At 33.3% G+C, this 14,349-nt stretch overlaps 1 protein-coding gene and 1 pseudogene across 1 annotated transcript; one reads left to right on the forward strand and one right to left on the reverse strand.

Moving 5' to 3' along the window:
- The first annotated feature begins 6,628 nt into the window (after positions 1-6,628).
- LOC145017079 (syntaxin-81-like) lies at positions 6,629-9,094 on the forward strand (annotated as a pseudogene).
- Positions 9,095-13,243: 4,149 nt separating this feature from the next.
- Positions 13,244-13,720, reverse strand: LOC145017080 (uncharacterized). The gene is made up of 2 exons (XM_078975171.1): positions 13,466-13,720; positions 13,244-13,381 (listed from the first exon to the last, which is right to left on the reverse strand). Exons 1-2 carry the CDS (start codon positions 13,718-13,720, stop codon positions 13,244-13,246), a joined length of 393 nt encoding a protein of 130 aa, XP_078831297.1.
- Positions 13,721-14,349: the final 629 nt, after the last annotated feature.

The raw sequence follows: 14,349 nt of genomic DNA on the forward strand, positions 1-14,349 counted from the left end.
AAAGAAATAACAACTGTTAGTGCTACTGATACCTCTGGAGGGATCACACCTACCACAAGTTCCCTGGTCTTATCTTGGCCTTCCTCGGTTTGGGTACGGATCCTCTGCTTTTAGTAGTATGGGCCCATACTACCTTCCACATCTATCTGTACCTTCTCCAAAGACTGCATTGGCTCTACCAGGTCCCTTCCACTATCGCTGATCACTGCTACTCTTATCCTAGGCTTTCCCTAGGAAACCTCTGACCTACCCATCCTAGTCCTCAACTGTTGATGGTCTCTTTGTGATGCCAATTAGCTATTACCTGAATACAATCACATGCGACGAGCCTCGGATAATCCTTCGAGTAAGGGACTCATCCCTACAATGGTTAGGACTCAAACAAGAGCTACGCAATAGGGTCAAATCCAACACTCTGAGATTATTCAACCCTGATCACATGTGACTTTAACGTACCAACCTAACAGCTAACTCCCATCACTCAAAGCCCACATAGCACAAAGGAAACAACATTTGGACATAAAGAAAACAATCTCAAGCAACTCTATCCTCGTAGAGAAAAACTGATCTAGCATACAACAATAAACTCGTACTATCAGGAATAACCTAAACAGGCTACCCTACTACTGTCTACTCAATTCTAGCATGCAACTTTTCATATACTGAAGCACATAAAGCAGGCACATAAGGCATAACTCCTAGATCCTTAGTCCTATTCTAGCATGCTGTTCTACAGAAACTGATAAACATATATAAACTTGTATGGGTACACTGGGGAATACTTACTTGAGCTCGGCCGGTCGCGCACATCACACACTTCGTTCTTTCTTAGAACCCTTTACTAGCCTTTTTAGAAAACATTTTCTTTTTCCAAAATCTTTTAATCCTTCGATTTGAGTTCAAACACCCCCGAAGGTGTGTCTGAATCCCTCAAACCAGGGCTCTGATACCAACTTGTAACACCCCAAAATTATGAGCCAAAAATTCCATTTTTGAAAACATATATTTAGCAAAACATTTGAATTAAAACGTTTACTGATCATAACATTTTATAAAGATATCGCATGTCTGGAAAACATTTCATAAAACATAATAATGTCAAAGTACAAATCCCCAGGAAGATCTCATGCTGCGGACTACGGAGCATGTGTGTGATGGGTCGCTACCGCGCCAGCTCTTTCCCTTTCGAAGAAGAGGTACCTGAAACCAAAACTGAAAATTGTAGGCACAAAGCTTGGTGAGTTCCCCCATCATACCACATACCATACAATCACATATCATACATATTGCCAGGCATTTCTCGGGTGCCTGACCTACCCGGTACGGCCGAATGGGGGCGCCGACCTACCCGTTTCAAGCCATTCTGGGGTGCTGACTACCCATGCCAAGCCATTCTGGGGTGCTGACTACCCTTCGGCCCCGACGACCGAACCTCGAGGACTATTTCACCCCCTACTGCTACTATCACATATATCATAACATAACATATTATCAGACATATCTGGGGTGCCTGAACTACCCTTCGGTCCTAGCAACCGAACTCGGGGACTAGTCCCCTCCTACTACCTCTATCGCATATAACGTAAAAAGCCAGCATGCAACCATATCATCATATATTGTCAGACGTATCTGGGGTGTCTCACTACCCTTCGGTCCTAACAACTGAACTCTACTACTATCACATACAACATATCATGCTAGCATATAACATATCAGGTAGTAGCAAACCTAGATGATATCACAAAGACAATCATCTATCATACATCTCCTACTGGTGGGCCGGCATTATGGCCTTAGACCCACCGCTACTGGGAGGTAACTCACCTCGTAGTAGCTGCTGATCTGTGTGGGAATGGTCTGTCTGCTGCTGCTGCTCCGGAAATCCTCCGGCTGTAATTCCCACCAAACACTTAGTTAAATACTGCTAACCACCCTCAGGGTAAATTGTCCATTTACCCTTAACAAGTCATGAGTCAAGTCACAGTCAACTGCCAGTTGACCAGACTTGCCGAGTTGGCTTGCCAACTCGCCGAGTCCCTTTCTCTATACCCAAGTCCACTAGTCCTTCATCCTACTCGGCGAGTTGTATGAACAACTCGCCGAGTTCGCCTTCATCCGAAGAACACTCTAAGCTGTGACTCGCCGAGTTGTATGAACAACTCGCCGAGTTGTTCTTGAGACAAGAAGATTGCCATGAACTCGCCGAGTCATGGCATTGACTCGCCGAGTGAATACATGAGTGACTCTCGCTTCCAACCCACTAAGTCATACCCTATGACTCACCACTCCAACTCGCAAACACGAAAAGGGGAACAACCCGGGGACTCGCGACCCGAATCGCCGATTCTGCCTCATGCAAAAACTATACACGCGATTTTGCTTGAATCCAGTCCATGCCACTCATAGATCTGGGTTCCTATGGCCTGGTTTACACGTAAAGTTTCCAACTTTATGTGTAGATAATCACCAATGAAGGTTTTAGGGCTCAAAGTGCACCAAAAGGGGCAGATCTAGGACTTTCATGCAATATGACTCCATAAAGGCAGTAGATCCAAGCTCCAGGGACTAAATCATGCCTAGATCTAAAGGGTAACCACTTATTACAACCCACAAAGCACAAACAAGCTTGGGGAATGGCTCAAGAAGGACTTTCATGAAGCTATTAGGGACTACAAGCTTGAAAACAGAGGGGAAACGTGCTATACCTCAAGGAAAACGTTGAGATGTCACAAAGATGCTTGGTCTCCTTCTCCTCTTCTTGATTTACTCTTTTTTCTCCTCAAAAACTTCAAGAACACACCAAAACACTTCAATCTCACAAGGAAAAAGGGCAAAAACGATGTTGGGAGCTCTGAGGGTGAATGGGGCGAGTTTGGGGCAGAAATAAGGGTTTAAATAGGGTGCAAACCCTTGAAATTTAGGGTTTCATCAAACAGCGGTGACTCGCCGAGTCCAGAATATGGACTCGCCGAGTCGCCAACTTAAACGTGCCCCGGACCGCATCCCTACTCGGCGAGTCGGATCTACAACTCGCCGAGCCCAAGGCTAAAAATGACTAATACTTAGATATATTTTACGTACCAGGAACCAGGTGCTATAATGATCTCACGTAGTTGCAAACTATCGTAACACCAGACATGCTGGAGATTTAGGGAGTTTTACATCATCTATTTTTAGTTTTGCATCATTTGGTATTACATTTTTCAGAATTTAGATGATGCTTATCCTATTTAGAAGTCAGTTTAGGGCTTTTATATTACTATAAATAAGCTAGTTGTGTTTGAGTTTGAGGGATTTTTTTTTGAGATTTAATACATTTTATAAATGAATTTATGAAAAATTCAAACAATAGATTGTTTTTCTTGTTATTTGTTACCGTTGAAACCGATTATTTTAATTTGTATTTATTTTTACTATCAACTTTGCACTAAACATTTGAATGTAGCCTTCAATTTTCTCAATATCCTTCCAAACCGTGGGAAGGTCCATACTTTTACATGGGACCAAAATGACCAATGTAATGCATAAAAGTGACACTTTAGTTTTGTTTAACATGAGAATAACAATAATTACGTGAGGGTCACTTTAATTTTGTTGACAACACGTTACAAGAAAATTCATTTTTAGTGACCAATGTTTTAGTGACGACTAGAAATTTGGTCACTAACCACATTCTTTAGTCACCATATAAAGAGTGGTCACTGAATTTTGGTAGTTATACATATTTAGTGACTAAATCAGAGATAGTTGTCACTGAGTAGTCACTAACAATTATTATTATTTATTTGTTTCATAGCAAGTATCAGTGACTAAAATTAGTGGTCACTGATTTGACGTTTAATGACCAAAAGAAACTGTCACTGCGGTGGAGACTTAGTGACCAAAAATAGTGGTCATTAATTGTTATTTGTTTTTCAAACCCACACATTGTAACAGACATAATAATGGTCACTGCATAAAAAAAAAATTAGTTACCAGAAAACAGTGGTCACTACATGAAAAGAAAATTACTATACTACCCTTCTCAAACATGGGTAATCAAAATCACTCTTGTAGGCAATTTGTCTTTTTCTCTTTTCTATTATTATAATATTAGTGTTTAATAACTAAAAATCCCCATCCCTTTTTATCAATCGATCACCAGAATCACATAAGAACTTGAACCCTAGCCTCTCGTTCCTCTTTCTCTCGCTGGAAACATCTACCGAAAACTCTTCGGTTTCCTCCCGTCTTGTTCCTCTCTTATTTCGTTCGAACCCTAGTAGACTCGTTGTTTGATTTCTGAAAATTAATCTACACTTTAAAGCTGTACATGATCGATTTCTAAAAATTGATTTCTCAGAGTGTCAACCGAGATTTATGAATGCTAGGTCGCGTCACCATGACGACTGCCACCGACACCATGTTGACTACCTAACAACTCACCACAACCAATTCCCAAATTTCAGAAGTGAGTTTGGACGATTGAGCTCAGATTACTTCATCTTCATGGTAGATTGATTAAGTTATTATTATTAATGTATCCAGGTAAATATTCTTCAAGTATGGAACACAATTCATTTAATTTATCTCTTAAGTTATCGATTGTTTATGGTTTTTATAGTTTGTTAGACTTGATTATTACCAAATTAGGGTTTTGGTTATTTAGTAGTTGTTTAACGTTGATATAGTTCCTAATTTGAAATTTCAATTTTGCTTGTATCTGAGTTCTAATTATTTAAATGTGAATATGAATCAAATGTAAATCTTAGCATGTGATAATTAAGGAAGTTTGATATTTTAAATTTGTAGGTTGATGATGAAATTGGAATAAACACAATAAAGTATACTATGAGAGCTCTTAGAAAGCGTCTTCTTGAAGAGGAGGGAGCTTATCCCTTGCTTTTAGAACTATCTCAAAATCTATTGCTTCTCAGGTTCTCTTTACCTATACTACAAGATCCAAGAATAAGCATATATTATAGCTTTATATTCTTCTTGTGATTGGAACATAACCTATATTTTTTTAACAATAACATTTGTATTAACCAACAAAGCCAACATGTACATGACACAAATAAAATAAAAAGACAGCAACACTAGCACCCCTAAATAAACACTAAAACCTCAACCTTAGATATAAATTTTCAGCATTAAGAGGTAAACGGTATCCCCATATGCAGAATTCAAAAGCAGCCACTTAAAATTCCATTAACACCCCTAAGCTTGAGAAAATCTCCAACTGTAAGCATCCCCAACAAGATATGAGTAGCACCCAAACCAGTCATTGAAAAGATAGAAATTAGACATAATGAAAGTCATTTTGATTTGTTTGAGACCTTGAAACACAGAAAAACAACCTCTCAAGGTTAATAAACCATTAGAGCCATTCATTGATCTGTATGGGAACATCTTAGTTGAAAACTTTTAGAATTTTCTTCGAAATACAACAATATACTTCTATTTATGAAGCATTAAATAACAACTAATTTCCATGATCATCCTTATTTCAGACCCACCTTGAATTTTGTAGACATCAGAGTAGACATACTAGAGCCATCTTTTCGCCAATATCCCTTAGCAAGTTAGCATAAGTATGTTGCTCTAATTGAAATAAAAAACACCAATCCCAAGTATAAGTAAAGTGGTTCAAGTACTGAATTTGTGATTAATGGCTAATTTGGTATAAAATGCAACTGAATTTTGCAAACGTGTTGTTAGTTTGATAAGTTGCTTTTTTTTATATAAATGGCCCATTGCTGTTTGATAAATTGCTTTTGTGATTAAGTAGTAGCTCTATTGCTAAACTTGAATAACCATCGATTGATATTATATCATTCTTTAGATATCCATAAATTATAGTTTTCATACTTTCATTTTGCGGAAAAAGTCCTAGCGAAAGTGGGTGCATCAGGTGTTACCAAAACTTGTGTACAATTCTGTTGATCCATCTCCTCCTCCTTCTCTTCTTATGGTATAAGCTTTACTTTCACATATTTCTCTCTTCTAAAACACACACATTTCAAAGATTGTTGATAAATTCCAAAACTTGTGTACAAATCTAAGAAAGTTCTTAGTTGATTGTAGTGTTATTGGGAAATTCACGAGAAGCAAGTGAGTTAGTTCCTAAATATGTTCAATGTTGAAGAAAAAAGCTTTTATTAACCACACAATCAAGTTTAGCTACCTGATAGAGTTGTTATACAAATATGTTATTAACTAATTTGATCATATCAATAGAAGATATAACAAGTGGACTAGCTTTTACCATTTTCTCAAGTTGATCCTTCTTTTTCCAGTAATAGGGAAAACATTCAACACTTTTGTAAGCAAAATAAGAGCATTTCGAATCTCCATGTACTGTATAAATTGCAAGCACTTAATCAGTAATTTTGTGATCCTTTGACTCCATTTTTAATGTATCTTTTAGAACAATAATAAAATAACACAATAGAGATTACAATCACTGGATTAGCAATAGTATTTCTTAGTATCTAATCAAATTTTGTCCAATTCAAGATACCAATAGCATTAAAATTAGATGTATTATGTGATATCTAAGCAATTGACAAGGGGAGATAGCAAACCATGTGTTTCTTGACAAAAACTAAACTAACTTATTGTATTTCTTAGGACCTAAACTAAAAAAATGATAACCTCAGGGGCCAAAATTGGAACTGTTGTACAGAAAAAATATGGATATATCACTATTAAAACAAATGTACCTCCATCAAGAAGCTGAATACTTCCATCTGTCATCATCAATAATACATACATATCATAATTTGCAGGTCGGAAGTTTAGTTCTTGAGTCATGAAAGCACCATCAAGAATTCAAGCACCACAAGAGTACATTTGTATGACTCGCCTCCTAACGAAAAGTTCAAAATTTTATATAAAGTATAGCTGATTTATGCAGTTTGGTGCCAAAAGCAGTCATAATACTTGGAGCAAGGGCCAAAACATTATCAAAATATCAATTATGGCCCAAATTTGCAAGAGAAAACTTTATTTGACCAAAATTTCATAAATCAACTATATCTAAGGACCAAAAAGGTAAGTTTAGAGCTTGGAAGTACTTGTAAATATTCCATGGCAATTGGATAAGCATCCTTAAGATCAACAACCATAATACCTTCTGCAAATGTCAAAACCAAACGAAGTAGTTCTTTTTAGTCTCTTACATTATGCTTCGACTGTAGACAAATAAATAAAAACAAAATTTATTTCAGTAAACTCCATCAAAGTACTTTTGGAATTCCAAAAATAATGTAATAAAAAGATTTATAGGGTTATTACCTTGTAAGAGAAGCGTTTTCCTTCATAACTAACTTTTGGATTTTTTGTTAAACTCTCAACCACAACTCTGTTGCCTTTGACATCAACATAACATGCTTCATTTATTTGCTCTGCTGTTAAAGATTGCCTTGACTATATATACTTAATGAAATTAATTCAACACTACAGAATCTGACTTAGGTTGTAAATATCACACAAATATTATGAATTTCTTGTCAATAGAAATCACTTGAATGGCTTAAACCAACAATATTACTTGAACATTAACTAAAAAAATCTAATAGTATTACTTGAACATTAACTTGAAAGATAATGTCAACATGGGAGCTATATATTTGGGATTTAATGAGGTTTGTTCTCATTTCCTGTATTGACCATGTTTGACCAATCTTTATCCTATTTCATCATTATTTCCTCTAATGATTTTGTGATGCAGAATTACCATCAATAGGCCAAAGGGGCAGCTCTAATGCCATTTTTCATCATGCACAATCCTCATGAAAGATTACATTTCACCAAAGCTGCATTAAAAATAGTTAGCAACAAAAATATTATTTCTTGTATAAGCACCTATATATTAAAATTTTATTTTCCTTACTTTATTTTTCAGCTAAAAAGCATAGAGTGGATTATGTAGATCCTCATCACACCACAGAAGAGGAAAGAGACATCATTGAACATTTAGTAAGACTCTAAAAACTATCTTTGATCCGAGGTCACAATAGTCATTTAAAGGTTAACAGCAAGTTTGTTAACTTAGACTCGCATTAACCAAAAATGCCAGGGTACATCAAAATAAGGACCAATTTTGCAAAAGTGAACTTTTTAGGACCAATATCGAAAAATTCAGCTAAACATAGTGACCAAAATGTAAATGACACCAAGTTTTACAGCACATAAGTTTTTTTTACATGTTAGTGTTTTTTTAAAACCCTACAAAGAACAAATTGGCATTTTGAAAACCAGCATAACTGATGAAGAAGCAAATGCAAAAGAATGGCTTGGACTTATGATGACTTCGTTTTACATTTATGTTTATTTATTTTTTTGAATTATAGGTTTTAATTTTAAGTGAATGTCTTCATTCAGTGTTATCATAGTTTGATCAACTGACAGTTGAACGCTTTCAAGAAGCTATACCAATAGTTCAATAGCGAGGTTTAAATGATGACACTCGTGCTCTTCAGGTATTTGCAAACTACATATTTAGTTCTCTTTCTTATCAAAATTATGGATTTGGTCCCTAACTTGAGAACTTTAATCTTTTTTATCACCATATTGGTATGTATTGCTAAACTCTGCAAAATGACCATACTACCCCTATAGGTGGAGTTATCGAGACTTCTTGATATTGCACGTTATACTGAAACAAAGATGGTAGAGATGTCAGCAACTCAAAATTGATCCATCTAATGTCAACACATGCCTTGTGATAGGCTCAACAAATTGAGTGTTTGCAAGATCAGGTGAGAAATAGCAATGTACCTTACTCTTTGTACCAATATAGGCAATATACTTTGTTTTTTCACTTATTTACCATAATAGCAACATGCTTACATTTATTTACCTATAATTAATAGCAATATGTGGTGAATAAAGTAGAATGTTATGTTTGGTAGCATTTGATTGAGTGATTTTATTTATTTATTTATTTATTATAGGCGGTTGAAGCAACAAAGGATGTTGAGATGGGTAATAAGGAGTTAATCAAGTCATACATAGGAGCAACAAGAGGAAGAACAACAACATAATTTTTCTCTTACTTTTCATTGTTGTTTTTACTTTTACTATTCTTTTTCTTAAACGGTATAATTAATTAATACTTAAACCTATGGACTCATCATTTAACTTACGAAGTATGTTATTTATTTATTTTATTTGCAATTTTAAGAGCTAAAAATGTAAACTGGGCCCAACGTATATAATTTTAGGTTTGAGGATGCCAAAAATAAGAACTTGCCTTTATTGATTTGTTTACTCTATTAATACACTAAACTCAGTGATGAATTTTTGGTCACTAGATGAGTGATAACTTTTTATGGTCACTAGTTGAATTAAACAGTGGCAACTTTTTGTGGTCACTAATGGATAAAATAGTGACGACTTCTTTTGATTAGTGACTACTTTTAGTGATGGAATGAGTCGTCACAGATATAGTGACGACTATATTTTAGTCACTATTTAGTGACCATTATATATTTTGGTCACTATATTAGTTTAGTGACGGACCTATAGTGACGAAAAGTGACGACCATAATTTTGGTTACCAAATCACTTAGTGACGACTCTTTCTATTGTTAGTGACAATTTCATTTTCGTCACTAATCAGCAATTTTTTGTAGTGACATATTCATGTGGTTCGTACCTTTAAGTGCAATTTGTTTTTCGACGTGAAAACACTTGAAGTCAGTGAACCACATCTACAACCCTCTGCAGCAGAAGATGTTAACTAAATGGTTGTAGTCTATAATAAGAAATTTGTTTGTTTTTTAGTATTTACATGTTGTTGCAGTAAATTAAAATTTTAATAAACTGATTTACAAACTTAAAAAGATTTTCAACACCAAAATTTTAATAATTCTAATAGTACAACATAATATACAACCAAATTAGTCTTACGATAACAATTTTTGTCTTACGTTAACAATTTTATTTAAAATAATTCAATCAATATTTTGCATAAACTACTCAACAACTTCATCACGTAACTGAGTCATATATTCATGGTTCACTACAGTACTATGTCTTTCTTAACCGAATTGTTGTTTAACATATAAAATATGTCATGTATTTCGAGCAATATAAAAATCACTTTACTGACATTATTTATCTACAGTATATCAAATAAAACCAATTCAAATGTTTCTTATTTCAATTTTCAATTTTCAATCATTGACTTTTAAATCTAATACTAAGATAAAATTTGACTAAAAATATCCTCCAGTTTAAAAGAATTCTAAATCAAAATTTTATTTAGTTTTAATCATTTGTAAGTCGAATATAAAGATCATTATGATGATTTAATTTTTAACACATTTATATAAAATAATTAAGCATAATAATTGCTAAATAACAATAATTAAAATTGTTAATTTAACAAACAACATGCTTCAATATATTTGATAATTTTAATGATTAACTTTATAATTTATTAATATTTGGTTATAGATAATATAATATAAATACCGAATAGTTTTGAAATTATTTAAAATATACTTGAATTGTTTATAATATCATTCATAATATTATTAAAATAATAAACAAGCTTTTAAAAAAAAATAAAACAAATCTATTTAAATAATATAACTAAAAGTAAGGCGAAAAAATGTTTGAAGAACAAAGTCCAGTGCTGCGCCACACAACAATTTTTAAGTCAAAAATATTTTAAAAAACAAATAGATTCGGAAAACCAATTGTTGTGTGTGTTTTTCGCGGTGCAACAAAAGCTTGTCGAAATGATATTTTTAGAAAAACAGACTGCCCCTTAGATGGACGGTGTTTAACATAATTGATGTTAATTTAAGCTTTTCTAACCAATATTGATAAATTATTATAGAAGAATATTTATTTAATGTAAGTTCATGCATGTGTCATTCTATCGTTTAAAAATATATTCTCTAACATATAATTTTATGAGACATGAGATTGCAAGTAATACTCATACATGTAAAATGATTGGAACTAAGAATTACCTTGGTTAACATGTAATAAACAAAAAACAAGTTCAAGTATACATAAGTAGACAAATTTAACTATTTTCTCTAGTTTTGAGAGATATTATACATTGAAAACTGCATAATATTGTGTTGCCGTTAAAATAATAATAATAATAATAATAATAATAATAATAATAATAAACTTTCACATATTAAATTATTAATAATAATAATAATAATAATAAACTTTCACATATTAAATTTTCGACAAAATACAGGAAATACAATGTTTTTCACGACTTTTATCTCTTCAATATTTTAACTCTTACATAAAAGTTTAAGTTCATATACTATTTTCATCTAATTAAAAATAAGGTGATGAGCACAATCTTTATGCCGTTAACAATACATTCACTAAGGATGATGGGTGTTCATCGGAAAAAAAGTGATGAAAATCTTCTCGCACCCCGGACCATCATATCGAGGTGAGGGGAGTCTATCTCTCATTCTCTTTCCTCGTATGATTGGTCTGTATTTTTTTAATATTTATTAAATTATATACCTACTAAAAAATTAGAATTAAATTTTATCAAAATTCATGGTTTTTAGTTATCTGCAAAATGAGTATAATATATATATATATATATATATATATATATATATATATATATATATATATATATATATATATATATATATATATATATATACTAGTCGTAGACCCGCGCAAAACGGCGGCGAAAAATAGTTTCTCATTCGGCAATAAGTTCTATACGGAAACATGTTAGATTTCAAGTAACACAAAACATATGCATATTGTTATCGATTGGTTTTACGGCAACAAATAAATGTAACTCTCGCAATACAAAAGAAAATAAATATTTTTGTGTGTAGTGTACGTTTGTAGTCCTTCATTTTAGAAATCAGGACACATCCATACGAAGTGACTTGCTTATACCTTTATTGGTATTGATAAAGTTAATAAAAGGGAGAATCAAAGTTAATCTTAACAACCCGGTTTGCTTGGTACAGATAAGTCTAAACGGATATATCCTATTATCCACTTTACTATCTAAAGTTTTAAACCGAAAAATAATAAAATTAATACAACCATATTTCATGGAACATGAATAACAAATGGAATACTAATTTTCTATTAGTCATAAATCATACATAGATATTTTTTATTAATATTAAACAAAATATTTGATTTTACAACTGATTGGTCAATTTCGATTAGAGGGTATAAATAATAGATAAAGCTTAAAAAAAATTACAAATAAAAGGGCATATATAACGGATTATTTGTTTTATTTTAATTCGATAAGAGATTTGATCAAATTTTTGGAAGAGATAAGATTTGAAAGGTAATCAGATTAAAATTTAATATTATTTTATTCATGATTAGTCGTACTTTACACTTAGAGAGTTGAACGTCTTAAAAAAATAATATTATTTTATTGGATCTATTTATAGAAATCGTATGATTTCTTTTATAAGTTAGTAAAGATATATATTAAAAAAGTGAAAGACTCTCCCATACACACCCTATGTTTTGGTGAGGTAAAGAAAAGTAAGGGAAAGACTGATGGCAAAAAGTGAAGGATCCTTCTCACACACATCTTACTCATACATTTACATGTTATTACATGTTATCATATCCAAATGATGTCATCCTATCATCCTACTCATACATTTGTGTTATAACATCAAATGTCAAAATAAGCAATACAAAATAACATGTGATAACACATATATTTTATATTTTCTATTTAATTTTTAGTTATAGTTTTTTCATTTTGATTTTCTTAATGTTTTTTTGTTTTTTTATTTATGTCATAATATTTATAAAAACATATAAATTAATAACACATCTAATTTAATTAAATCATAAATTAAAAATAGCATTTAAAATCTAAAAGTAAAATTTTTATAAATCTTAAATTTCATTTTTTTCCTAAATTATTCATCTTTGGTACCCTCATATATATGATCTACTAAGTCTTCTCAAAGTTGCATATATTTTCATTGGTCGTGAAAATCAATGACTCTATGTAAGTATTCGGTTTGCACGTTTTTAGGTTTCGTAGTCAAATACTTTGTAATATTTCTTTTTCATCTTCAAGCACCATGTTATGCATTATTATACATGCATACATAATATCTCATAGAATGCCCAAGTGATATTGACGTATCGTATGTTTAACTATGTTGCATTTTAATTTCAGAACTCCGAAAGCATGTTCCACGTCCTTACATGCTCTTTCTTGTCTTTTCTTGAAAAATTTGTCTTTTGGTTCTATCGGGTCTCAAAACGCTTTCACAAACGTGGAATATGGTGGATATATTTCATCCGTATGGTAATACTCAAACTTATGTTCATGGCTATTCACTGAGAAATGAGCATCCAATGCTTTTCCTGATAAAATGTCATCAAATATTGGTGACTGATCAATAACGTTTACATCGTTGTTGAAATCAGTAACATCGGAAAAAGCATGCCAAATCCATTAGTCGTGTGAAGGAACAACCTCTAATACTAAAGAAGGCACTCCAAGATGGCCACTTCTGTATTGGCCTTTCCACGGCACATGACAATTTCTCCAAATGCATTTTGTACAATCAATGCTTCCAAGCATACTCGAAAAACCATGTCGTTGTTCATGCATCGCATATATTTGTTGCATATCATTCAATGAAGGTTTGCGCAAGTATTTGTCATTGAAGGTTTCAACAACACCTCTCATCAATCTAGACAAACTTTCTCGTGCAGTTCGCTCAAACATTCTCATATAGTCATCAATAAAATCGGGCGACTCCCCATTGTAACGACCCGTTCCCGGTATGTTGATTTATTGGTAATTATAGTGAGTTTTTCAAGAGGGACTCAGCGAGTTCATAGCCTGACTCGCCGAGTAGGGTCGCGCCTGATGGCACGCGTGAGCCGGGGACTCAGCGAGTCCATATCCCTGACTCGGCGAGTCCATCCGTCTGGGTGAAACCCTAAATCCCCGGGTTGCCCACTATTTATACCACCTTATAGCCTACATCCTCGCCTCCCTCACCCTGAGAATGCAGTGTTAGAACCCTAAACCTCCTTTGAAGAGCTTATATGTGTTTTGGTGCCATTTTGTGAAGGTGTGAAGAAGGAAAAGAAGAAAGAAGCAAGGAGAAGTGTGGTAGTGCAAAGATCCAAGGCCAAATCAGAGTTAATTGAGGTATTTTCGGAGTTCCATCTTGTTATATGCTTTAAACTTCCATTAGAGCTCTCCTAAGAGCTAGTTGATGCTTGTTCCAAGCCTTACAATTGCATGAACGTCTTATTAAGTCGAAATAGCTATGGATCTGAATGTTGGGGTGTTGTAGAGCCCAGATCTACTGTCTTTTTGGAGTTATATTGCATGATAACCATAGA

Source organism: Lactuca saligna, chromosome 9 (assembly GCF_052625555.1).
Source record: "Lactuca saligna cultivar CGN05327 chromosome 9, ASM5262555v1, whole genome shotgun sequence".
Lineage (NCBI taxonomy): Eukaryota > Viridiplantae > Streptophyta > Magnoliopsida > Asterales > Asteraceae > Lactuca > Lactuca saligna.